This window comes from Pleuronectes platessa, chromosome 2, assembly GCF_947347685.1.
Source record: "Pleuronectes platessa chromosome 2, fPlePla1.1, whole genome shotgun sequence".
NCBI classification, from domain to species: domain Eukaryota; kingdom Metazoa; phylum Chordata; class Actinopteri; order Pleuronectiformes; family Pleuronectidae; genus Pleuronectes; species Pleuronectes platessa.
The window spans coordinates 18672054-18700011 of record NC_070627.1 but is presented as its reverse complement, the minus strand read 5'-3'; the positions used below and the strand labels follow the sequence as shown (position 1 = coordinate 18700011).

Here is a 27958-nt window from a genome sequence, read left to right as displayed (position 1 = left end):
CGGGGGATAAACGGGTGTTGCTTTAAACCTCACGCGGTCAAAGTTGTTTACCTCTTCGTTACCTCTGACGTCACGACACACCCCTGTACGAGAGGGGCGTCGCCTTGCCTTACGAGCACCGCGGCCGGCCAATCAGAGCTGCGCAGGGCGGAAATGTCTCCAATCGTGACGCGGGGGACAGGCCGAGCTCGCCCGCGATTGGCCAGCGAAGGGGCTGGGGGGGAAATCCCTCTTTTCCCGTAGAGGTCCTCAGAAAGGGGCGGTCCATAACAAAGAAAGTAATGGCCATCTATTTGGGTCCTGAAGAAGGAGGGATATTGCTCGTCGGACAACCGTAGGTGTGATTGAGTGTTCCTCCATGTTGGCGTTCGCCCGCCGCTGACAGACGGCCGCGTCCCACAGCGCCTCGGTCGGACGTGCGTAGCCCGCGGTTCCGCAGGGCGGTGAGCAGAGCTGCTTGAACTTGGGGCCGCGTTTTAGGGTTAAAGCAGCCACGCTAACGTTAGCTACTACCAGCGCTGCTGCTGCTGCTGCTGCGGGAGCCAGGGTCTGGAAAGGGCGGACGACTCTGACGCTTTCTCCGCCACAAGTCACATTTCTTGAGTTTTTTTTTTCCGGGTACAACAGCGTCCTCTCACTGGCCCCACAAGAAAAGAAAAGCTGAAAAGCTGAGGTCCCAGAGCTGGCCCAGACGACAACATGGAGCGGACACACTTTGCCAGAGAATGAAGACGACGGCGGACGACGACTAAAGAGGATTACATGCAACTCGGTGTTGATGGGGAAAAGTTGAGCTGAGGTATGGAACTCGCGAGCACGGGACAAATGCGAAAGTCCAATCTGGAGTTATTGCAATGCCTGCTGTGAAGAGGGAGGTTTAAGAGAACAAAACTGTAATTTAAATCTCCAGATCCTTGTCTGACTGCTGCGTGGTGATTAGCACTGAGTGTGTGTGTGTCGCTGTGAAAATAGTTGAGAGTTACGTAAACAGAGCTGCAGCAGGTCAGGTAGTAGGGTAAAGGCCCACCGCTCACTCACTGACTTGCGACATGCCTCTTCTCTCTGTTGTGCTGAACAGGATCAACAACTTGGGCTAAAGTGAACAGAGGTTTTCGAGTCTTACCTATCGTACGAGGGCATGCGAGAACCGCAGGTGAGATGTTTTTCTTCTCCCCCCCCCCCCCCCCCCCCAACACCTGCCAATGTGCACTTTGTTGTGTTGCTCTCGTGTGCGAGGATAACTAGTGTTTGTGTGGCCACAACCTGTTGTTTTCAGGTCAGACACTATCACGCACGGGATGTGTAGGATGGCGGAATTCACGTGTGTGTCACTCAGGCTGTGTTGCATCCAGTCACTGCCTTCACGCATGAGAAAAGAAACCCGAGGAGTACATGTACGAGCAACTGTAAATACTCTATTAAAAAAAAATGGGTTGGTGACGCACTTACGGGTTACTGCGACACGCACGAGAATACGTTTTTCAAAGTTTTGTTTTCTGCAGATCTGAAAAATATGTATACATATATTGAATGCAATTGATTTCACTATATTGTGTTCTTGGCCCAAATTAATCAAGTATAATATAGCTTAAACAAAATATCCCCCTAAATCATGCGTATTACTACAACCTCACCTGTTTTCTTTTTATCTTAACAGACTGTAACTCACTGATTTCTTGCAATTACAGTTATCTGAGCATGTATAGAGTCACTTTCAATTACTCACACAGTTGTATGGCTGGTAGAATTAGTTGTATATTGGTATATGCATATACAGTGAAATGTGTTAGTCGAATAAGTTCTATTTTTCTATATACTAGATTATTTGGTGGTAGAGATAGTTAAAAGTATTTTTATTTACACACCTTAACCACGCACTTCATAGTCACGTTGACCGTAGCCATGGGCTGATGATGACATCATTAATTACTACAAGGGCCCTGTCTCTTTCATGGCTGAAATTTAAACAGGCTCCAGCTTTTCTCTCTCTGCTGCTTATCCCTTAAATTATCGGTATACAGTTGACAGCAAGTAGTATAAATATATAAACATATTCCTAGAACCTGTATTATTTGAGAAGGGGCCAGAGACTTTGTTCACATGAAGGCCAGGCATGCGTTTGAATAATTTTTCCAGTTAATTTGTTTATAAACATGCGACGGGGAAACTATACGAAGGAGCTTGGTTGGTCTTTATTGACTATAACCATGGCAACTTGTTTATGGAGCTGTGTGCTGTGGTGATGGTACAGTCCATTATGTCTCCTATACAGTGAAGTACCCGGCCCCCTACCCCCTTTCGTGACTGCAGTAATTGGTTGCTTCCTCTCACATGTAACCCTATAGAAAGAAAGAGGCTGCTGTACTTTACTGTAAAGACCCACTTGTATGTACGTTTGTGCATGCGTGCTGTGTACAACATATGTTCAGCTGCTTTTTGAGACTAATGAAGTGTTAAGTTCCCCCTAATGTTTTTTGGTCCTCATTTACCTCCTGTGGTTGATGGTATCGAAGCCAAACACATCACACAGGTAATGTTTGTTTGTATATGGAGCGCGACTAATGCAGAACAATTCTTCTGGGAAAGCAAAATGTATGTCACTGTTTGATACCCAGGACAGTGGGTGTGTTTTTTTCTTTTTCTTTCCTTTATGCAGTAATGATATCTGTGTAAAAATTGATTATGTGTGAACTTGAAAGTACAAGTGCATATTTTTCTGCCTTACAAAAGTTTGGGTATTTCTTAGAAATGCAAATTTCACTATTGTCCTGTATTTCCTCGAATGGATCTAGCAATTATTGGAGATTATATAACTTTGGTTTTTGGGTTAGGTGCAGTTGCATCCACCTCACCCACATGTGTGTCGTGTGTCCGGGGACTGTCCACACTGGGCTTTCAGTGTGCGCCGCTCCGTGTAGCTTGAGAATGTACTTTCTCCGTCAAATTCAGCATAGATATCAACAGGATTTTTGGTGAGTGTGTGTTTGAGTGGGCCTCTCCCTGCCTCGTCTCTTTCCCCTCTCCAGAGTCCAGCAAGGGGCCCAGCATAAGGGGGCAGGTTGCCGTCACTGCCTCTCTCGCTCCCCTTGCAGGCCAGCGCTGGGGCCTGGGCAGGGGGGGAGAGCGGGGCAGAGACCATAGGGTTGGACACGGGACATGGGACCCCCTCCCACCCCAGTTTAGCCCATCCTGTGTGGGGCACAGGTCACCTTGTCATGTGCTATTACTGCTGCTGTAATATGCTCCCTGTGATCATAGGGAAAGAGCATGCAATAGACCCGTGGAGGCTGCAGGAGGGTGAATGAGAGAGAGGGAAGCGAAGGGACAGGACTGGACTAGTCTGCTCAGCCACTTGTTTAGCTGCATTACAGACTCAGTTTGTTGTCTTTGTTGTTGTTGGGCCCACATTGTCTCTTTTTGTCCATTGTTCCATCCCCTCTATCTGTTTTCCGCATGTATTGTCTGTTTTGTGTTTAACACAAAGCAGATTTGAATTAAACTTCTCCTCTCACTCATCTCAGATCTTGTTTGCTTTGATCGACCTATTTTCTTCTTCAACCACATCTTCCTTCTTCTTTTAAAAGCTTTCCCCTTTACCCTCACCTCTGCCTCTGTTTCGGGCTAAGATGTGCTTCTATATGTGTGAATCATGTATTTCTATTGTAGCCCAGTTCTCTGTGCAGCCCGGGTCATTCCAGATCTGATTTGTTTTATGTCTCTTCTGTACTCGTAGTGACCCGGGCCGAGGTATGCAGTAAAACACATCGTCTTATGTTTTCTCCCCTTTTCCCTCCCAACTCTCTCCAAAACGTCTCCCCGTCTCTCTCTCTCGCTCTCGCTCTCCCTCTCCTTTTTTTTTTCCTTTAAGAGAAACCTTTGGCAGCATGGAACAATTTCAGAACCATTTGTGGGATTGCGTCATGTGATATTGATGGAGGGTGCTCATTGGACTGTCAGAGAGGGCCTCCTTCTCTCACTTAGGCGTTCCACAGCGATCCCTCTCTTTCTTCCAGTGCTGTTATAGGTCTGGATGTGATTCAGACTCTGACTCTTATGTGTTGGGATGTGGTCTGTAAGCCCATTGCTGACATTCTTGGGACGTGATGCCAGAGGTTTTTTATTTCCCGCTTTCCCTTCTCTCTTCTGCACGTCTGTGTGCAGTTAAAATGATCACTACTTGAAGCGCTGTCTAGATCCACCTCTTTACCCACTTTGTTTTATCTTACCCTGTCCTCAATCACATTTCATTTCAGCAGCCGGGAACTAATGGCACCACTTAATTAGGTTTGTTGGATGGTGGGCCTCAGTGGAGGGTGGGTTTTTATAATCGCTTGATATTGACTTTGATGAAAGTTAATCTAACATCTGGGCCGCCTTCCAAATCTTTTTCACGGCTGAGGTCTCATTTATGTCTCCTTTAGAAGTAATAGGGCACCTGATGGCAAAAAAAATAAATACAATGGCCACTTTCCTGTTTGATAAGAACATACTTGGTTGCAGCTGGAAATGAAAATGCGAGTAGAACAGAGGGGAATAAGTGACCTTATGAGTTGCACTGCACTCCTGCCATGGTCTGTCTTTATGAATATCTTACAGAAGCCCAAATGACCTGTTGATACTTTCAATGCTGCAGAAACACAGATTTATTCATGCAACATCTCAACACAAAGTGTTACTATTTCTCACATTAGCACTTAACTCAGTTTTTCAGGTTCACACCATCTATAGTGAGGAATTCATTCAATTGATATATAATATTGGCTAATTAGAAGGTGCCAGTTAGAGGCATCCATTGTGGACACGTGTTAATCACCGGACTTTTTATTAGATGCTCGGAAATGCCTCCAATACTGCAGAAAATGCTGGGTAGGGCAACGGGGAGTATGCGACTTATCCGATTCCATGTCTATAATGTATATTAGTTTCTCCCAGAAAAAAAACTGCACGTTTTCTTTTCCCATAAATCACTTCCTCTTTGCTACATAACAGAAGCACTTTCACTGTACTGCCAATGGAGAGTCGTGTTTTGAAACCTTTTTTAGATAATGAAAATAATTCTATATGGCCTTCATTCTCTATATGCATTTGTTTTTCAAAGTGTTTAACCTGAGCCTATACAGGCTATACAACAATGATAGCAACCCACACTTTAGGGTTAGTAGCATACAGCTGAATGAAACATTAAATTAGTTATTTTTTCAAATGCATTAATTTCAAATCTTTCAGGTATCAAAATGGGAGGAATGGTATTGGAACATCTCCAGTTTTGTATAGTGTAGGTTATATTCAGTTTTTTAAAGACAGTCTGTCATATGACAACCTAAGTGGTTTTTCAGACATGTTGATTTTTAATTCTGTCCAGACCACCAACAGCACCACCACACCATTTATCTTCAGAATTGATGACCTATCAACTCTTAAGCTTTGACAGTTTTGACAACAATGTTACGTCTTTAAATCCAACCGGGGACCGACTATAACGTCAGTCTCTGGATTATGAGACTCGTGCATGTCATGATGTGAATAAATCAAAGAGGAAAAGATGAGTCACTGCTCCGCTGCATGCTAAGTAGCATGTGTTCTTTCTCAGCTCGTGTGTTGAGGTAGAAGAAGGGGAAACTCCCTAACCTCTTTGCCAAACTCTGCCACTGAAATTTGGGTAATGTCTTTATTTTGCAGCTTTCACCACCCAGTTAAAATGACAAGCTGCAGTCAGTTTGTGGTGGTGCACATAATTACAGCAGGCCTCATCTCTTGCTCATCAACCACCGCTGCCGTGTGTCTCGCTTTGCCAAACACCAGTCGTCTCATCTGCTTCTCCTTTTCATCTCTTTATCGTCCAATGGTTACTTCTTTTGTAACTGACTGATTCCGAAAGGGATTATTTTACGCTAAGTGATCAATTCTTATTTTCATTCAGTAAAGAATTGTCTCTTTTATTGGCATTGAAATGATTAGCCTCAAATGAATGACTCAATCAATTGAAAATGAGTGAGAATCAATAGTTAAGTCAAAAATGCTAAACCTTTCCTAGTTAAAAATTTTTTCTTATGAGGTTTTTTCTGCTTAATGTTACTGTAATTGAATATCTTTTTTTATTTGAAACGGGGTTGAACAATACAAGACATTTAAAGATGTCAGCTTGTGCTTTTTGAAATCACATTGGGTGTTTTCCCTACTACATAAATGTTATTGCTGAATGCTGACAATCATTGGATTACAGAAAGGAGAACCTTTGCTTTAGTTATAAAATAGTTAGATTTAGTTTATCCTCCACATCAAACCTTAAAAAACAATGATTAGCTGTCCTGTACTTATTTATTTGTGTGATCAGGAGGGTGCGGTGTTGTTTCACGTGGCCCGCCCTTTTGTGCCACCCCCACTTGTTGGAAGTGGCACAGATGAGCCTTGAACCTGAAGGTTTCTGACAAATAAAAACGTACGTTAAGATTAAATGTACAAATATCAAATATATAAAAAATGTCACTGTGACAATGAAACGTGTTCACAAACAACGTATCATGCCAAAATCGCCTCCTTGATTTAAAAATGGGAGTGAAGCAGCAACGCCAGAAATAAATCACAACTACATGAAGAGCTAATTGCTTTTTCCACTGATGCTTTTCAAAATGAGGGCCTGTCAGAGATGAGACGTGTATTGAAGTTGCATATTTTTAGCCATGCTTTTAAAATAACAAAAACAGACTGTTTGTGTGGACGGCCTCACTCGGGCCCACTGCTGCCGTCAACCTCTACTCACAAAACAATTCTGTCGAATCTTTGTGAAAGAGGTCACCCCTCCCCTACTCGCTGTATCTATGTATATATTCCTATCGGTTTTACTCCATCTCTCCAGCCAGCGTTCCCTCCTTCCCACTCCTCCGTGGCTGCAGTCTGTCCTGCATCCCTCTCACTCTCACTCCCGTTGGCTGGCATTTCCTTTCCCGCTGTGACTATAAACAGCAAGCGGGCCATTCACAGAGCGATGGATGAAAATATATCCAAACTCGCTGCGTAGTGAGGTGTAATTGAAAGCATGTATGACCTTCTCAATAGCAAAGTGTTGAGAAGATAACAAGCAAGAGAATGTGCTTCTGCAAAACGGTTACATTAGCAATGATAACAGTAATGTAGTTTATTTTATTTATTTCAGTAATAAAGTTAATTTATCTAGCACAAACTGATAGACAGTGTTAATCAGGGTGGAATGAAAACATAATACATGTTAAAAATGAAATTCATGCATAAATTAACCTACACACAAATAAATACACACATTTTCTTATTGTGGTTCAAGGCATTCTTGAAGACTTAAAAAATTATTGATTTTGAAAGTGTGAGGTCAAGAATTTCATAATATTTTACATAATCCAAACCTGACAGTCCTAATGATCTCGTAAAGATTGTTCATGTTCAAGAGGTGTGTCTCCTTAAGCTTGTGGAAGCTTTTTCCTACTCAAACGAGTCATGTGGCTGAGATGAACTACTTTAAATACCCCCAGTAACTCTGCTTTAACGTACATATAACCCTGAATCAGTCACCGACTGTGATCATATATTGTGACACCTAATGTTACAGTCAATCTCAACGCCCAATATCAGATTCTTTAATGTGTTGATGCACATCATAACCATTTTCAAATCTTACTTAGAAACATTCAGCTTTCAATTTTCTGGTGATGTTTCTGTTTCTGGTTTATAATCACACTTTGGCGGCTGTGGCTGAGGGGTAGAGTGGTCGTCCTCCAGCCTGAAGGTTGGCGGTTCGATCCCCAGTCTGACCCATCTGCATGCCGAAGTGTCCTTGGGCAAGATGCTGAACCCCGAATGGCCCCCATAGAATAACAAAGTGCTGTGAATAGATGCCCAGTATGTATGTGAATGGGTGAATGTAAAACTGTACTGTAAAGCACCTTGAGTGGTCATCAAGACTAGAAAAGCGCTATATAAATTCAAAAACCATTTACTTCTCTTTATCTCACTATTTATGATTTTAGTATCATTGGAAAGTTAACCGTGAAGTTCAAACATTAACCACGCTGTAAGAAATTCCCATCCTTATTGTCCTTGATATTGTTACCTGTAAATAAAACTCGGGCTTGTTTGCATTTTGAATAGATGCTGCACATGGCTCCATGGTGAGAGTTTTTAAAATGCATCTGGATTAACAATGTATGTAAGACCATGTTTGCGAATAAAAGTATTACATAATCAGGCAGTTGACATGACAACAGTGACAAGCATCATTGGATTTAAGCAGCATCATATGTTGGGTCCTTGAGACACCTTCTCTGTTCAAAGAGACTGTGCTGAGCTTTTTTTTGCATTGAGAAATAATAATGACTTTATTGAGGTATTTACAGTGTTAACATGGTTTAAGGTATTAAAAACATGTAAAGCTGCAATAATAAAAATGGTGCACATTTTGTATTCAAACAATCAGAGTTTGTAAATTTCATTGCCCTTATTAAGTAAAAATTGGTTATTTAAAAAGATTTCATTGCTCCCCTTAAGCTCCTAATGTTCTCCTGAAGTTTAAACTACACCCCAGTAGTTCCTGTGCTGTTAGACATTTTTCAATACAGGATCAGGGATCTTAATAGAAAATAAAGTCATAAAATAAAAGTTAATACTAATTTATTAAAAGCATTTTTTATTGCGGCTTCCTGAATTTTACTTTGGAGATATGACTTAAAAGTGGGTGCATTTTTAGTGCCATTGATAAACCTTATCTTATGAACTTACTCATTAACAGCTACATATTATGGTTCTTTCTTTTCCAGTTGACCAAATACACCCTCCTGGAAAATAGATCCTCAGCCATCTGTCATTTGTCGTCAACATAATTCAGATATTTTAAACATTAATTAGATTGCTATATATATATATATATATATATATATTTTTGATTGTATTAATTCAATTCAAGAAAAATCCTAATAAATGCTGAAAGTGTCGGCAGTTGATTGACAAATCTGGTCCAGAGAAGTAAATGTGGAAAAGGTCAATCTGATGATATGCTCCAGTAATACATCCTCCGAAGAAATCCTGTGAGCTAATTTCTTGATGTATCTTTGTGAGCTCAGTGTCTTCTTAACATCATGTTTGTACTAAAAAAGATGCTGCTTATGTTTGCAGCCAACGGCAAATCCTGTTTACCACCTGAGGGTTTCAGTCCAAACACGGTGGAATCTGACAGTCGTTGCTCCGGAAGTTGTTAAAATCAAAGTTATTAAGCAAATACAGTATAAGGCAGTTGATAACGTCCCTCCTGCTACAATGGCTCAGTCAAACACATGGCAGTGATTGCTACAAGAGTCTAGTTATAATATACAAGCATGTTGTTGTAGATGCTTCTTATAAGAGGTTGAAATGATGAATTGCAACTTCTATTAGCTGGCCGTCAGGTAAAAAAAATCCATACTCTGTTTGCCTGTCCCTGGTAAGCAAATTAGAAATCAGAGTCCCCTGCTTTGTCCTTAGGCTTTCTGCCAGTGTAACACACTAAGATGAGTAGTATCCTGATCTGCATTAATTCAACAATGCCAGATCTGATCGATGCTTTCGAACGCTGTACAACGCTGTGTCGCCCAGCAGCGAGACGTTCAGTCGAAGCTCAAAACCATCTCCCTGGCTCTGCGTGCCCAAGTCCGGAATGAGCACAGATCTGGTCTGATAACCTGATGCATTATTTACAGCTCTCTCAATACGACTGCATTTACTGTAATGGCCTGTCAAGGCTGAATGAAATCACAGAGGAGCGACCTCACTGATCAGTTGATGATATAGTAAGGTGATTGTTTTTTTTTCCATAGTGAGTGATGAGCGTGTTCGCCTGCTGGGATTAGTCCGCCTGCACATTGGAGAATAGATGTTATTCTTTCTAAAAGGCCGTCCCTAATTATATTGTGTAACACTTTACTACATGGTAGCATTAGATATTTTGTGGCTAATGTGTCAGACCTGCCTAAAGGATTTAATGGTTTAATTCCCAAATACTTTTACTTTTAAGTGCTTTGGTAGGATCACAGCTCTCTAGTGGTTGGTAGTCTGGCACCAGTCAAAATGTCCAGCAGCACTGAAGTACTCCTTGTTTTAACATTGTACATGAGAATGGAACCAACCTCCAGACCTTTTTATTTTCCTCAGGATATCTCACATTACCTGATCCATGATTTCCGTGTTCGTGGGCCAGCCCCTCACACCCACACTCACCACTAAACCACCAAAATAATAATTTTCTCGGAAGACAGAAGGCAGATAAGGTTAGGAGCACATGTTGAAACAGCACAAGGGAGTTGTTTTTCCCACAACAGCAGGTTTTTGGAATAACCGTGATACTCAAGAAGTTGCAACTGAGGAAGTTTGGTAAACACCCCAATCACAGAAGGCAATATTTTCATGGGATTAATTGGTTGGTTTTAGAAATGTTCAATTCAACTCCTTTTGGTGCTAAGCTTTATATAGGTCAGGGCGGTAGTGTAGCTAAACAGAGTTTGAGTGTATGAAATCTAAAACCTGTGCCCATTCATATTTCATCTCCTGCATGGCAAGTTGGTTATCATATAGAAAATAGCCTTTGAGGCCTTATCTTAATTCGTCTTTGGATAAACTCTATTGTAAACCTGTCATAAGGACAAGGAATTACTTTAAAGCAATTATCCACTGGTATGCCATTTTTAAAGACCTTTGACCCGACATGTGAACTTTACCTCTGCTCTCAAAACCAGGGATGTGTGAAAGGAGAATAGTAGACTGGGGCGGGTTGGGGTCAAAATGGGACAGTTCAGGACATACCATCACCTAATCTGTCACTAGAGGCAGTTTGTACAGTAAAACAGAACATGGCTTCTACCAATTTGTGCACATTCTCTTTGCAGAGCAGCAGCAGCTGCTATAAATGTTCTGTTAAGTTCAGTTAAAATGTATTTATAGAGGCCACAGGCTCTTGTCCCTGTTCCGCTGTATGTTGTTTTGTTGCTGGGTTTCTATTGGCTGGCGCTGAGGAGGAATGATTGTATAATAAAATACTTTGCCAATGTTCCGCAAGATTATTTAAGCACCTGCCCAACATTGTGTTCTTGTTACGTTTTCTTGTGGTTGTGTTATCATTTGTTTGTGTCATCTTTTGGCTTGGTTTTGCACTTACGACATACTACTCACACATGCTTCATCACGGAGTCTTACCCTTAAGCTCCATATTTCTTTCTCTTAAGAGAGTTTCTTGGGGGTTGTTCGCACGTTTGTTTGTGGTAATGATAACACAAAAACTACTGAACGGATCCAGGAGTTTCTTTTTTAACTTTCTGTAACATTGAGAGATTGGATGTTTTTCACCAATTTTCTTGATTTTTCAAAATGATTCAGGGATCTTGATTAAAGAAAATCAGGCATGTTTAGAGGACTGATACCTCTGTATGAAATATGATGCTGCTTTAATGAATTTAAGGGGACAGTTGCACAGACTTGGCAGAGGAATGTGTTCTACTGAGTGCTATTTGAGGTTGAAGTGCATCTCCTTTTATTTATTGTGGCTTGCCAAGCGGTGCAAACACTTAACAATGTCGATTTAACCAACTAAATCTATTTTTTTCTATATATATTAACAAATTAACTCCTCTGCTTTGCTTTAAATCGACAAGCTAGAACTCACTGCTTCCAGAACCCAAAGACAAAGCGAAACGATCTCAAGAGTTTTCCGATCGACATTTTAAGGTTCTCCGTGCTCGGTCGTTTATCAGAAGTCTGGCGGACACATCTGCTCAGTTCCCTTCATAAGTATTCGCTGCCACTTGGTGCTACTTCCAGTTGCGTGCATACATACTGTTTGAGCGTACCACAGTGGAGGTTGTATCAGATGTTCTGCATTGAAGCATGTGGTGCTGCTATACAAGACGTCCACATGCTGCAGATGCTTGAGCCACCGCTGTCCATGATGCCTGCAGCGCTGAGGCAATGACTGGAGCTTCTTGTTTCCTTTCTTCTTTTGACCTTTTGTTTTATTAAGGACTACATATCCTGTTAATAGAATTGGCCAGGAACAGAATTTGTTTTCAAGGCATACTGGTCCTGATGATGGTCACTGCTGTAGAAAAACAGCAACAAGAGAAAGAATCTATTCTGTTGAATTTACAAGAGTGTGTACACGATTTCTAGGTAGAACAGAGTTTCATTAATTACACATGAATTATAGAAAGCTCTGTCAAATTCGCTTAAATTATTCAACTGCATGGGCCCTCACCGTATTGGCTGTTGATTTTTTTTTATCGGTTTAGTTGTCCTCGCTTCCCCTTTCTCTGCCTGCCTCCATCATTTGCTTTGCTTTGACTGTACAGTGGAAGCAAAGACAGGAATAAGAAAGGAGCTTTGTGAAAAGGACAGTGATTGTTTGTTTATGAGGATGCTAGCCGTGCGGTGACATGCATTTCTTTCCCTCCCTCTCATGAGGCTGTTAAGTGAAATAGATACTTGGAGCGCTATGTAATCAATTGTAACCCAGATTCAGCTTTTTGGAGTGGAACAAGAGTTTTTCCACTCGATTCATAAGGCTCCGGTTCCTTGCTCCTGGACAAAAACACTGGAGTAGAGTTCACCTCCAAATGGTAGAGCGGGACGGAATCTGTTCTGCAGGAAGGGGCTGTGTTTGGTTGGCATGGAGACAGATGAAAAGATATGCGTCTCACTTCTGCGAAGGTTTTTCACTTTGACAATCATAATAAATTAAATCCATTTTAAAAACCTCATGATATCCTGCGAAGTGCAGCACGGAACGGATATGATTTAAGAAAATGCTCTCAAATTTTACTTCAGATGTTAGAGGTTGGCAGCATGATTTTTTGGTGATTATTGGTGGCAAAGTAACTGAAAATGTCTACAACCTGGAGCTGATTTAATAATGTTTTTCCTCCCTCTCTCTTTCTTATCTGTTCAGTGATGGAAACCACGGTTGTGAGTACATCCTCTCTGGCCACTGAGGAGTTTGACAGGAACATGCCTCGTATCTGCGGCGTGTGCGGGGACAAAGCCAGCGGCTTCCACTTTAACGCCATGACCTGTGAGGGATGCAAGGGTTTTTTCAGGTACGAAATGCTAAAGTGAAGTCCCAGATGCAATGCAAAGCAGACACATACTAACATATCTAACCCACACTAAGTAGACTGTGTAAAGCACAATAGCTCATACAACCCAGAAGGTGTATATTGACCGACTTATTGACACATGTACACGTTAGCATACAAACAGGGGGATTGGAACTTGCATATGTAATGGCCACCCACACACCGCCATTAAATGTGATTGCCACCTACGGTTATGTATTTTACACATACACACACACACACACACACACACACACAGACAACTTGGTAACATCGCTGTCCATGCTGACGCTCAGGCACCAGGTAGAGAATACAGATGAGCTCAGCCCTGAAGTTAATGCCTTGGCCTCTACCTGCTCATTGAAAAACACACGCTTCCAATTCAGACCAAAACAAAACTGGAGCAAGTCGTGATGCTGACGTGATGCTGTCGGCTGATGTATTCATCCGTTGGTTTCTGCTCCTCTCAGAAGAGTTGATATTTAAAGTGAGAGGATAAAAAAGACTGATGTTTAGTAATCTCCTTCCTCCTCTCACAGCTGGCCCTTATTTGAACTCTCACCAAGCGTGTGTGTGTGTGTGTGTTTGCTTGCTCACATCTGTGTAATAATGTTCAAACATACATTTCCATCTCTGACCAAATCATTGTGCTTGCATCACTGTTTGGCGAGATTCATCATTTACCGCTAGATTCCTTGGCGCTCATCCATATGTTCGCTGCTTCTCTCACTTCCAGGCTAAAAAATATTTATCCAGTTCTACCGTGATAATTATGTTTGTGCAAAACAGTGTCAAAGCTGTCACGTTGTGATTTTTGTGAAAATCTAATTATATGCACACATCTGTTGTCAACACTGTTACAAGCAGAGTTTTATTTTTCTGCAATTCTGTGTCTTTTAAAAACTCTACATGATTTTCTCAGGCGCAGTATGAAGCGCAAGGCCTCGTTCACGTGTCCATTCAACGGCAGTTGCACCATCACCAAGGACAACAGGCGCCACTGCCAGGCATGCCGACTCAAGCGCTGTGTGGACATTGGCATGATGAAAGAGTGTAAGTATGACAGGTGACCCACATGTCCTCAGGGGAACAATTTAACCTTCCACCGTGTGATTTACTGCATGCATTCAATTAGTGAAGTTATTGATGCTCTCTGTCCTTGTTTGGCCCTTTGGGCTCAGTTTATGGCTCTTATCATAAATCCCATGATTCCTTTGCAAACTTTGCTCTGATTGAATAATTGGACCAGTAGTTTTCTTGTGAACTGGAGGTTCGGAATATGAGCTAATGTTATATCCTGAACTGACCCAGGATCAGCCTCCAACTTAGTCAGTTTACATGTTTATTTAACCTTCTGTATGTTTATTATGTTAATTTGCATCTGTGTTTCTTGTTAAACCTACAATCTAGTTACCTTCTCTAGGATTAAAAGTACAATTTACACAACAGTTTTTTTTTCAGTTTCTTGGGGCCTATTGTCCTCTTGTAAATATTATGTAATTTTTGGACTGGGGTCAGTGTCTCTGGGTCTTTGCCCCCATTAGAGCGTTTACACATTCTGTTTGAACTACCGGAGCCTCCCCACATTGTATACAGTAAGTATACTCCATCTGAAGTTTAAACACCTGCTGTTATGTACAATCCAGTGAGGCCCTGTCTTTCCACACTGCCTTGTTTGTTTTCATGGTCTGTAAATAGCAGGTCCATCTTTTCTTGTTTTCTCCTGATATCCGGATATTGTCCGCCGGCCACTTCTAAGCAAGGGCCTCTCGCTTCCAGGCGAATGTTTTTTCCCTGGGTGTTTCTGGGAAAACCACAAGAGCAGTGGAACAGACGCTGCGACTTACTGTTCTGAATCCGCGCTCGCTGTTGCAAAAACAGGAGCATGTTGTTGAGACCCAGTTCTCTCCTTCTCTCCCTATCTCCGACTCTATGAGCTAATTCAGTGGCTAGAACAACAAGGAGCGGGCAGAACAAAAACAATGCGCTCATTTGTTCGATGCAGCGGGGTCTCCATATGGACCTGTCCCCTCCCATTCTCTTGCTCCAGAGAATAACAACCCCCCTCCACCCAGCACCACATCGACATAGCTGTCATCACAATGTTAAAGACAAGTATGTGCCGAGAAGCTTTAAAGTCTAACCAGTATCCACGCTACACCAGTATTCTGTCATCATCGCTCTTTTTGTATATTCCGCTGGTTTTCCTGTGCCTAATGTTTTATTATTGTCCTTCTTACACAAAACAGTTTCCTTCATCCCGTTTTTTCCCCTGAAAGTTAAATTTTCCTGTCTAATTCCAACACCCTCTCTCCCTCTTTGACTCATTATGATCCCCCCCCCACAGTCATTCTGACAGATGAGGAAGTGCAGAGGAAGAAGGACCTTATTCAGCGGAGGAAGGATGATGAGGCCCAGCGCGAGGCGGAGAAGGAGGCACGGCGGCCCCGGCTCACTGATGAGCAAAGTCAGGTCATCGCCACACTGGTGGAGGCACACCACAAAACATATGACGACTCCTACTCTGACTTCTGCCGCTTCAGGGTGCGTGTCTCAATGTGGCCATTTGTTGTCGTAAATCAACACAAAAACACGAGCTTAAACATGTGATTTCAGACAACATAAACACTAATGTAAGATACAGCAGTGCAACTTTTATTTGACAAATATTGACAAATGTATTGCTGCTGATGTCCAATAAAATAACACTATTGATATTATTTGAATTTGTAAATCTTCATGAGGTGTCCTGTCTGGGATACTCGCAGCATTTCAATGTTATGATTCCTCAAATAAGAATTTATTTCTGTATCACCTTTACTCCACTTCCACAAATCTCCCATCCAGCCGTCCCTCAATCCATTTCTGTAATGAAATTCATTTTCTAGTTTCCATCTGCACAAATTTCACACACAGCCACACTTAAATTGGGCAGTTCAATCCCATTTCTCTAGCAGACATTCGTCAAAGCTGCAGGTTCTGCTTTTAAATTAGAATCACAACAATGAACAGTCAACTTTGCATGTTACTTTTTTTTACTGTGTAAATGTAAATATTCAAATATCACCCTCACCTTAATATTTTCCATTATTTCAAGATCAAAATTTACTTTATTGTCAATCACACCACACATAAGACAAGTGCACAGTAGAACGAAAATTTAATAGCATCCGGCTCAGGAACGTTATTTATAATGCTATGGTTTCCCGAGTGGGTATTAAAGCTAAGATGTAAAGTAAAAACTAGTAATAATATAGGTTTAATAATAAATTGATAAATATGGGTGGAACGGACCTTGGGATATTCTTTGCAACTGGATGAAATTGCAGATATTGAACGAATAAATAAATAAGATATGTAAACAGACATGAGAAATACTGCACATATTTTTTGAAATTGCACGAAATTGCAATTAGATTATATATAGTTTATATGTATACAGATAGAGCTTTAGTGACTGTATTTCTTGTCTGACTAGCCTCCTGTGCGTGAGGGTCCAGTGACACGTAGCGCCAGCAGAGCCGCGTCCCTCCACTCTCTGTCTGATGCCTCCTCTGACTCCTTCAGTCACTCTCCAGGTAAGAGACACACAGTGTGAGCGCTTCACTTTAAACTCAAGAGAAAATACTGATTGATAACTCTCATAATAAAACTGTTTTCCTCCAGTGAATCAAGGGTTAAAACTCGACTTATGACGGCTATTTTGTTCCAGTTCAGCTATTTGCATATTGGCTTATATAATCTGTTATGTTGCTTTACTGAGAATCCTGTGGAAATCCTGTGAATAACCTGTACCCTGCAGACACCTGACTAGACCCCACCACTAGTAAACATCAGTTCATTAATGCATCCGTCACTAATGGAGCGAACACAGCGAGGGACACGGTCACGTGGCCTCCTTCCAACACTCAGCACACACAATTGACTCAAAACAACCCAATCTGGCTCTGCCTGCTTCACATGATGCCAGAGCTGTAATCTGAGCTTTCATCTCACTTCTACTGGCCTGACACTCACGTATTTTCAGATCATCCTGTCTGCCAACAGGGCACCTCTCCACATTCATGATTTCCGTCTGTTCTTTCTGTACACCATGTGTGGTTGTGTGTTTTCCTGGAGGAATATAGCATGACTTTGTTGGGCTTGGTGTGTGAACGTTTTCTTCTCTCCTCTTGTCTCATATTTTCCCTCCCTGGTCTCCACTCTGCCCGCTGCAGAGTCAGTAGACACCAAAGTGAACTTAAACAACCTGCTCATGATGTACCAGGAGCAGGGCAGCAGCCCTGACTCCAGCGAGGAGGAGGGCTCCAGCTTCTCCATGCTGCCTCACCTGGCTGACCTGGTCTCCTACAGCATCCAAAAGGTCATAGGATTTGCCAAGATGATCCCTGGGTTCAGGTGTGTCTGCATGCACGTGTGTTGTTTATAACTGATGTCTCCCAGAAACAGCATGTCTTGTCTGGACGTTTTACTTGTAGGCACGCAGGCCAGCAACATACCCTATATAAGTCGGCAAGAAAAATATGTTGGTTAGTAAACATACTTTATGTATTACTATAGTTCAATGGGAGTCGTCAGCTCTGTTTTCAGTCTTACTCTTGACTGGTTTTCATTAAAAGCTAATTTCCTGACTTTCAGTTTCATTTAGCAGTCTACTGCTGCTCATAGCCAACATAAAACTGAGAGGGTGCACATTTGATTCTCTGTATTTCTGTTTTAGCAGAGAACTTCCTTTCGATCAGGTATTTTTTGGCTGTATTCAGAATACTGCTGCTCCTGCAACTAACTGTTGTTGTCTGACAAAATCTTTTTTTTTGCCCAAATGTAGGTGATGAACTTTCAGACCTAATGTATTTTTTTATTTGCATGTCTCAGAGTTACTCTTTACCTAAATGTCTGCTGAAGACTTTGTACACCGACTTGTTTTTCTGCCTGATTAGTCGATATTGTGTCACAGTGATGGCTGTGGTCTAAAGGCCATAGATCACTGATAGACTTATTATTGCAGATAGCTGACACATTGTATCATGCGACATAACATTATTTTATCTTTCATCTTGTTCCTTCACTGGACGAGCTTATAAATATGCCCTGGTCATGTTGTTTACTTTTAATTTGGCCCATAAAGTATGTTAGTAGGTGATTGCCTGACCTTCTCTCGTACTGAACAGGAACCTGCTTTGCACGTACGCTGCCAAGTTGTTTATCTGGTGATCACCTATTTTTTAAGACCATGTGATAGCATGTGATCTTTGCTTAAAAGACTGAAATATGTAGGATAATGCAATACCTTAAAAAGCAAACACGTTATTTGTGACTACTAACTTAAAATTGCAATGGGTGCCCCAAGGTTTTTTTCCATTGTTGCCTCCCCACCTTCCTCCCTGACACATGGCAACCGTTGCCCTTCAACATGTTTGTCTCTCAGCGTGTCGACAGAAACAAAAGCTCCGTGTCTCAGGGGTCACCTCAAAGTCAAGAGTAAAACGAGTTGGGGCCTGTATATCCTGAAAGTTGTCATTCCCACTCGCAGCGAGTGATGGACGTGGTCGGATTACCATTGGAATGTTCTTCCACTTAAGATCTGCTCCCAAAGCCCTGAAAAACACCACAGACCTCCCCTGGAGATCTGCAGGTTCCAGCTCATGGCTCCTGCTAATCCACTAGTTTCACGTCATGAACATTTAGAGACATTTCATAACATGGCTGGAATCTAACTGTGCCAGTGAAGATGCTTAAAGCGGCAACCGTTTCACTGATGTTGATCAAATGAGAGATCTGTACACGCCAGCCCATCACGACCGGGGGAAGCAAACAGAAAAAAGATTTTGGATGTTTTTTTCTTTCTGCCCGCCGTATATCTGACAACGTCTGCGACTGGCCTTGAACTTGTAGTGGGTAAAACATTGATGAGCACAATCCTTTGAAATGAATTCTACAACTGATAAACTGACACATTTATGCAGAGTGAGCAGGTTCCAGGTTTGAATTTTCTCGCTGTTGTTTACCTGCTGCTGTATCAGTTTCCTGCCATGTCTGATGATGAAAACAAGATTATTGTGTTTGTTTTAAGAGCTGTTTGTTTATGATACACCAACATAAAAGATGAATTCTTTCCCCGCAGGGACTTGACTGCAGAAGACCAGATTGCCCTGCTCAAGTCCAGCGCCATCGAGGTGATCATGCTGCGCTCAAATCAGAGTTTCAGCCTGGAAGACATGTCATGGAGCTGCGGTGCACCTGACTTTAAATACCAGATCAGTGATGTCACCAAAGGTCAGTGCAAAACGCTGCCACGTGTACAGTTTAACTGTTGTGAAGACATGCCAGTGTTTATGGCCATGCACATTCATGCCTGGCCACTCATTCTGCTCAGCTGATAATTGTAGAAAAGACGCTCATGTTACACATTAACGCTTCTGATCACAGCTCGAAGGAAGCGGCCAGGCGTTAAGGAGGTGACAGGATCATTAGCGTGAGAGGACAGATAATGTTACTGCCTTTGGGCCTGTGTACACACCCGTAGGCAAAGAATGCTAATGCAAGTATTTCTGCAAAAAATATATCCGCAGAAGTCTTAGTGGTTGTGGCTTTCGTATGCCTTTCAAACAAAAAACCCCTCTCTCTGGGATTAACCAAAGAATGTCACTCCTGACCTGCTTGCGACACAAAACAACCACTGTCTGGACAAGGAGAGGCAGCTCTGTCACGCTCTGTCCTAAAATACATGTCGATGACATCAGGCATGATCCTAATACAGAGGTTTCTTGGGCGGTAATAAAAAGTTTTACGACAACATATTTTATGCTCTTTCACATGGGAATCCTTTCCCTCAAACTTTCATAAGGAAATGCTTGTGCTAGTGCAGTTTTAATTTTAAAACTGTGTTTTCATGTAGATCATCCCTCTACCGATCAAAGTTATTCTTTGAAACACTCGAAACGTATTTTTCTAGAAAATCTGTGCAGTTAACCCCAACTTTTTCAAATTAAACTGCATCACTGTCTTGTATTATATAACTGTACATGACCACTGCCAATTATTCAATATGAATTAATAAAACTTGTCAGTTCTCGGAAAGCCTCATGGTTCACTTCATAACCGGCCATAACATAACAAAATGGAGGCACATTAATGATAAACATCAAAGAAAACTTCTGATCAGTATTCACGTGGCTCTCATTTACACATCTGCATTAAAGCAACCCTGCATGAGAAATTGAATATAAATCGATCATTATTCAAAATTTTCCCATCAAACCTGAGACCTGAGAACACGTTCAAAGGAAAATCCTCACCAGAGATGATTCCATGAGGCTAAATGAAATATTAATGAGTAAGTGGGATGGTAACATTCCCTGGAGGGCCTTTCTCTTGCATTACAGTGTGGAGCCAGTTGTACGCGCTGCGCAGGCACTAACGATGTGTTGCTTCCTCCACAGCGGGCCACACTGTGGAGCTGCTGGAGCCACTGGTAAAGTTCCAGGTGGGCCTGAAGAAGCTCAACCTGGGGGAGGAGGAACATGTGATGCTGATGGCCATCTGTTTGCTTTCTCCAGGTAATGTGCATCCGACTGTGTGGAGGAGGGAACGGTCGTCATGAATTGTGCATGAGTGAACACATGTGCCTTTCTTTTTTTTTCCAAGGGAAGAATATGTTCATTATGGGTTTTTTATTGCTAAAGATCAACTGAAACCTTTTGGTTCGATAATATATGAAGCAGTTTTACCATCTGTCACAGTGACATGCAGGCATAAGCTGCGAGAGGGGTTTCATGTTTCGTTGTATTAGTGTCTATGTGAACACATAGTTGTGTGTATGGTATCCATTTGCAGGAAATACAGAGTATATATTAAACATGTATTGTTATGCAAGCTGCAAGCAAGCATGTGTAACCAAGTGTATATCTGCATCCCTCTCTGTATATCAGGCAGGTCATTAACAATACATAGATGTGCTTGGCCTGATCTAAAATTAGCACGCTACCTTACCAGCATGGTAGAAATACAAACACAAAGATCATACAGCTTTATCTAAGTTACTACTGGACTCCAGGATAAATATTATTATTGCACAGTCAACACGGATTTTTAAATCCTTGGTTGTACATCAGCGTTTCAATTCTACCCCTGTCCATTTGTTGGTTGTTGGGTTGTTTTTTATGTTTTTAAGAAAGATTTCACAAAAACAGCTGAATGGATTTCCATGAAACTTGTTTGCAGGATCAGGGAAAAACCCTATCCATGGAGGATCCACATTAGGGGGTGGATCCAGGAACTGTTTTCCTTTTTAACATTGTGATATAGAACGTTTTTCTACATTTGCTACAGTTTATCAGAGAATGATTTATTGATCTGGATGAAAAAACACACTTAGGGGAATGATATTAACGAGTTTGTGAAATTTGGTGCAGCCTTATTGAATTTAAGGGTCTGTTGGTCCTTTACTGATTGGTAGTTATATTTAACATTTTATTTGAACCATAAAATTTCACAAGTCTGTCTCCTCCTCTGCTGTAGACCGCCCAGGTGTGCAGGATCATGCACGGATCGAAGCCCTCCAAGACAGCCTGTCAGAGACCCTGCAGGCCTACATCCAGCTTCACCATCCGGCGGGGCGGCTGCTCTACGCCAAGATGATCCAGAAGCTGGCCGACCTGCGCAGCCTCAACGAGGAGCACTCCAAGCAGTACCGCTCGCTCTCCTTCCGGCCTGAGCACAGCATGCAGCTCACCCCGCTGGTGCTGGAAGTGTTCGGCAGCGAAGTCTCCTAGATGCCCGCCTCGATCAAACCTCCGAGGGGAAGCTGGAGACGAGACCCCTGGGGGTAAAAATGGAGGGAGGGAGCTGAGAATGTGCTGAGTGGACTAAATGGAGGTGTGGAGGGGGAGTGTGAGTGTGTGCGTATGTGTGTGCATGTGGGGTGTGTGGTTTCATGTGTGTGTGTCATGTCTAAAGAAGTCTCTCTTGGTGTAAAGGCCAAGGTTGTGTGGAGAGCGAGCAGGTGTTAAGAGACTCTGTAAACAAGGGACCTTCATATAATACAAATGAACCTATACATACAACTATATACAGTATTTGTTTCTGTATATAAAAATCAACAAACCGCTGCTTCAAAAACCAGGACATTTAGTGTGCACATGCCGTGCACACACCAACACAACATACATAACTCAGTTATTCATCTAGCCATTCATTTGAGCTACCTCTTGGTTTTACTGGGGTTGTTTTATATTTACATCACCTATGTGAAACAGTAACCTTTACATGGATCAATTTAGATACAGTACAGATGACATTTCAGTTTATCAGTGCAAAAGCAGTGCCTGCACATTACTTTGACATTTTTGGATGTTTTCAAAAGAAAAAAAAGTATATATGTATAAATATATATCTGTATTTTGTTTTTCATTTGCTTCTCTCAAAAGGCAGCCTATGTAAATGACTCTGTATACAAATCAAACACAAGCCTTTCACCTTTCACCAAAGGTATGGTCAACAACTTTCTCAAAAAAAGCTTCCAGTACCTAAAACAAAAAAAAAAGTGTCACACCGCGCGTCGTTTCACACGTGCAGCCTCTCGACCTGTGAGCAGGTTGTCTGACTAGCCTCACAGCCTATGAAGGAAAATGTCATTACACAGGTTTATACCGCCGTCAGAGCGTAGACTGAAATTTTAGTCAGGTTTTGATAGGAATTTGGGGTGCCAGGTTTTTGAGGTGAGAATTAGCCACTAAGTGTGTTAGTTACTTTTTCACTGCTAACTGTCAATCAAACTAAGCCTACATAATGGCTTGTTTCTCTCTTTTGAAACTGATTTTCATTCTTCGTCTCTCTCCTTTTGGCTCAAATTGTGTATTTCCCTGTATATAGTTAATTGCTGCCACATGTATCCTAAGCACTGTTATACCACCTTTTACTCAAGCATATGTACTGATATACAGCATCTATATTATCACAGATTTTTAAAGGGCTAAAATGCCAAATCTAACTGGAATAGTAAACGGAGGCCAAAGCAGGGGGGGGCAGGGCAGGGCAGGGCCTGTCTTAGTTGAAACAGTATATATCTGCATTACCTTACTCTGATTTGGCATAGCTACAGATGTAATGGCAGTTGTTTGTTTTTCTTTGTGTTTTCTAAATTACTTCACCTTAAAAAAGAAACAATTCCATGAATTGTTCCTCCTCGGTAAATATTGAGCTCGGCGGGCGGAGGGCTTGGGAAGCTGCTTCAGACCTCCACAGATATCACACCCCTTTCTTTTCTGACTGGGAAGTGGATTTTCTAGAATGTCTGGGGGCCTGGCTGTGGTGGAGGCATGCCTGCACCTTCACACCCAGGCCCTCCTGTTTGATGATGTATGCTGCGCAGCCCTCTAGTGGTTGCATTGTGTAAATACCAAGTATATGTGTATCTATATATATATAGATATACATATCACAACATATATGTATACTGTATGTAATATGTCCGTCGCTGTACATAGGGCTACACATATATTTCTCAAGGCAAATTTTTTTCTAAAATATATATGCAAATACAATATTGACCCTTTTTGGATTCATTATCCTGATGTTCTCAAACACTATGCTCTTTGTTTTGACTTTGATAATGTCGTTTGGTGAGAGTGACCTACAAATTGCTTCAGATGGGATTGCTTGTGTATTTGACTCAGTCAGATTATTATTTGTGTTGTGGTGGGTTTTGACGTTTATGACTAATTTTAATTTTTCAGAAAGAGGACAAGCTAAACATACCGTGCTGCTCTCTAATATAAGCCATATAGACCACTGAGCTAGTTATACACCTGATGCATTACAGTACATCCAACCGATGACTCCACAGCCTTGGGTAATCTCATTGTATAATCTACTAAACTCATGCTATTTGTCTATGGCTTTTCCGAAGATAAGCTTGTGTATGATATGAACTCATATGCCTATACTCTCCTCTGTCAGTCATCTTTGGCTTATGCTTCATCAGACAGCATCTAATGGCTTGTAAACCAAACTGCCGAGAGAATTTCAATTCTTTTAGGTTTAGAGGCCAGTAATGTTCGGCTTCGTACACATGGGATTCTGCTAAAGTAAAATGAGACGATATTACTTTTTTTTTATATACGTATGAAGACAACTCCCCCCAAAGAAGCATTGAGTCTAATCCGTGCCAAGCGCTGGATGTTTTTTTTATTTTTACGTGACGCAACCTGGCTTAAAAGAAAAAATTCTCAGAGGACACAAAAGTCTTAACAGATTCTTTGTCTTGTATTTGCTGCGTGTCAGAAGACGTGTTTTAAAACGGTTCCTGTGATTGGCCCCGCGGGCTTCCTGTGTCAGAACTAGAGCTTCCTTCATCTCCACAGCCCAGGGTAACTCTGTGATCTTAGAGGAAGAGAGACAGAGGCAGAGTGTGCATATTTTTGTTGTCGAGCTCAACGTGACGTGTTCTCACAACTGCTTTGTGAGAAGATGACAGTTGTTGCTTTAATCTGTTCTGTTTTTTTTTAAGTCCAGTCTCTGTCACTGGGGCTTTATTCCAACTCTTCGCTGTCAGTAATCATCAGCTATCACTGTGATTCACTGACAGTCTGGGTTCTACACAGATCCTCTGCATAGCATGGATAGCTTTTTTGGGGGGAGGTTTCTATATTGATGAAATCATTATAAGTTTAATTTTCTTCCTGAAAATCACTGGGACTATAGTGTGTGTGTTTGTGTATATACACATGTCCCACCATGTCCCTGCTGCGATTGAACATTGCGGAGTCGAGTCTCGAGCGTCTGTAGGCAGTACCACTCATATGTATAGTATGTTAGTATGTTAGTCTGATGAGGGGTATGATGTGCTTGGTTACTGAACACTGACTTTTGAAGATTTGAAGAGTCTCCATGTTGATTTTTCTCTGAGTACATACTTCTTGTATGTAGACATCGGTTTGATTATGTTCTACTTCCTTTTCTTTCTTTTTTTGAGATAGCGATGCAGTGTTGATTTGTGTATTAATACAGTGGGAGCAGAGTTCCCGCCATATAATGATAGGATAAAAAAAAAGAGGAGTTGCTCTTTTGGGGGGGGGTTGAAAACCAAACAGGAAAGAGTGTTGAGGATGCATCATAAAGCTGCTGATTGTAAAAAGTACATCTGTGACGCGCTGGGGGAATTCTGACTCTAGGCGTCGTCATACGAAGGGAATTCCCTGTTTCCTTTTTAGACTGAAAATGTAACTTGACATTTTCCCCATTAAATTCCCCAAAAACACGGTTAAATCTAAATATGGTACATTCCTGCAGCTTTCCTGTTTGTTTGTTTTTCCCCCTGGTCGCCTGCTCAGCCTCCATGAATTGAATCGCTGCATCGTGTTTGTGAAAATACTGGACCTGGAAAACCATATGTCAGTGGAAATTTACACTACAAATGAGAAGGATCTATCCATGAGGAAATTTCCTCAAAATCGGCAACTTAACAACAGTAACAATGCCTGCAGCAACTCATGGTACATTATCACCAGCAAGCTTTACAGTTTATCATGTTAGTAGACATGTTTTTTGTATAACCGTTGCCATTACAAATCCTGTCTTTAGAAACGTGTATATCGTTCATAGACATCAGTCGGCTATCTCCCAGCTTTTCCTTTTTATTATCATTATTATTTTTATTATTTTGTTCCTCCCATTAGGACAGGGATTGTAATGGAATCAAGTTAATGTAGTTCTTACAAAAAAGGAGTGTCCACAATGGATGTACACCATAATCTACCTAAAATACCTACCTCTCTTAGCTCAGATTTTTTTCAGTATTAAGCATTTGCCTCTGTTTTTACTTTTTGTAATATTTGTATTCATGTTGGTATTTATTGCTGTCTAATGAGTCATACTTCAATGATTACCTCAGAGATATCTCAGATTTTGGGAGAGTCCAGCTAATGAAGTCATTCTGTTTTGGTTATTTTTTATATATTTTTTTTCTTCTCAGACTTAACATTGCCTCTTCTTTTTTTTTTACGCACAAAATACCAGGAGTGTTTTTTTTCATATAGTGCCTGCACTCTGACCAGCAGGGCTCAGACTGGCTAGGATGAGGCTGCATTAGCTCCAGAAGTGACGTCCTTCTCTGCATGTTTGTCCCTCTGCTCCGTCTTTGGGATATCTATGTAGTGTTCAGCAACAGATGTCATTGATCTCATTGCTGTGCCCCTCTACGCAGTTGACTTGCTCCGCAAAGCTCTCCTGTTTGCCCTTAAGAACTATAAAGACAAGGTAGATGTCCGTATAGTTACTAAGGGCAAATGGAACAGGAGTGGATGCGGCTGCGTGGAGGGAACAACCTGGAAGACTTAGTGGCAGCAGAAGAAACGAGGGGTGTGTTTGCGCTTCACTCGGTACTGTTAGCGTGGTCTTTTTCTCTGTAGATCCTTCCTCTCGCCTCTTATTTCCTCTGGGCCCTCTCTGTCTCTTCACCTCTCCTCCTGTCCTAAAGTCTGCTCCCACACCTTCATCATTCCCTGCCAATGTTTGGTCAAACGAGGGGGAATCAGGAGACGGGTGAACTCCTCAGTATCCATGCAATGCTGCTTTTATTATCACAAGCATCACCTAGTTGTGTGTTATCTGACACTACATGATGTGGGAATCATCCAAAGGTCTGCCGCCCCTCCCACCAGTGACAGCGGCGCGACCAACCTCATTGGAAGATTGTGTCTTTTGGAATACACGCACTTACAAAACGTAACTTAGTGATGCTTATTAGGGTGAAAAACTAATTCCATTCAGATCCGTGTTTCATTTTAACAGAGCAACTACTCACTTTGGATGATATAAAACCTTTTATTTTTTTCTATTAATGTCAAACTGCTTCAGGTAAACACTGAATGAAATTAGAGTTCTATGAATCAGTGAATACTAGGGAACAATGTGGCCATGGTCACATCGACCCAGAGCTGTGTGCCATAATATGACCCTTTTAGTGCAGGGGAGGGTGTTTAATGAAGCTGGCTTCAAATGATCCCAAGCTCAATTTCAATGGGAGGCTTGTCTGAGTGGGAGGTCGGCTTCAAACTTAGTAATCTGTCAGACGTGTATTGATTTTATTTTTTTAAATAACGAGAATTTGAATTAGGCATTGAATTCTAACCCTGCATTGTGAATCCAAATCATGCCACATTCAATTAAATGATATGCCTGAACCAACAAAAAGCACTTAATGTAATGTTTGTAACACATGCATACTGATGAATCGACGAGCCATACACTGCCTGTGTATAGGTCAGCATGATATGGCTGCAATTATCAAAAATAAAGTCACCTAAATTCTATTGTAATTGCAATTTATCTTTTGTCTCTTTTTTCCTTCAAAGATCTTCTTTTTTTCTATTATAAATTGGTGTTTATGTAATGTTATTTTTGTCAGATGTTTTGCAAATCAAAAATAAACAGTTGTACATAGCAGTGAGCTTCTGTGTGTTCTCTTTTTATCTTTAATACAGTAGGATTTGTTTTGTAGACATGATGATCAAATGTTTAAAGGTGAATCCTGTACTGTTTAGTAATGTTTAGAAATAAACATTTAGTGTTTGCATTATATCCTTCCCCCTAACAGCTGGGGATCAGTGATGAAATGTGCTGACTGCAGTCTTCATATAATTTGTAGTGGAATGCACAGAGGTACTTCTTGAAAATGATTTATCTGATCATGAAAAAATGGTAGAAAGTATAAAGATCAACCAGACTATGCACTTATCACAATGTATTCAGTGCGCCATGGCCTAAGATGAGATGGTACTTCATTCAGACCAAATGAGTCGATTAATATGTTCAAAAAAACGGGGTACGACAAGTTACTAAAATCGCAATATTTAGTAGCA

At 41.5% G+C, this 27958-nt stretch overlaps 1 protein-coding gene across 2 annotated transcripts; it reads left to right on the top strand.

Moving 5' to 3' along the window:
- Positions 1–324: 324 nt before the first annotated feature.
- LOC128446960 (vitamin D3 receptor B) lies at positions 325–27542 on the top strand. Of its 2 annotated transcripts, XM_053429665.1 has the most exons (10): positions 325–799; positions 1079–1153; positions 12932–13079; positions 14020–14150; positions 15445–15641; positions 16576–16675; positions 17315–17495; positions 19222–19373; positions 20540–20656; positions 21618–27542. In XM_053429665.1, the coding sequence occupies exons 3-10, from the start codon at positions 12934–12936 to the stop codon at positions 21869–21871; spliced, it is 1278 nt and encodes a 425-aa protein (XP_053285640.1). In that variant the 5' UTR covers positions 325–799; positions 1079–1153; positions 12932–12933; the 3' UTR covers positions 21872–27542. The 2 variants fall into 2 exon arrangements, with proteins under 2 accessions (XP_053285640.1, XP_053285641.1); XM_053429666.1 differs by lacking the exons at positions 325–799; positions 1079–1153 and having other exon boundaries at positions 12935–13076; positions 14016–14150.
- The last annotated feature ends 416 nt before the right edge of the window (positions 27543–27958 follow it).

Coding starts and splice junctions, on each gene's coding strand:
- LOC128446960 (XM_053429665.1), top strand. CDS start 12,934: ATGGAAACCACGGTTGTGAGTACATCCTCTCTGGCCACTGAGGAGTTT. Junction 13,080..14,019: donor GGATGCAAGGGTTTTTTCAG/GTACGAAATGCT, acceptor TGATTTTCTCAG/GCGCAGTATGAAGCGCAAGG. Junction 16,676..17,314: donor CTCCTTCAGTCACTCTCCAG/GTAAGAGACACA, acceptor TGCCCGCTGCAG/AGTCAGTAGACACCAAAGTG.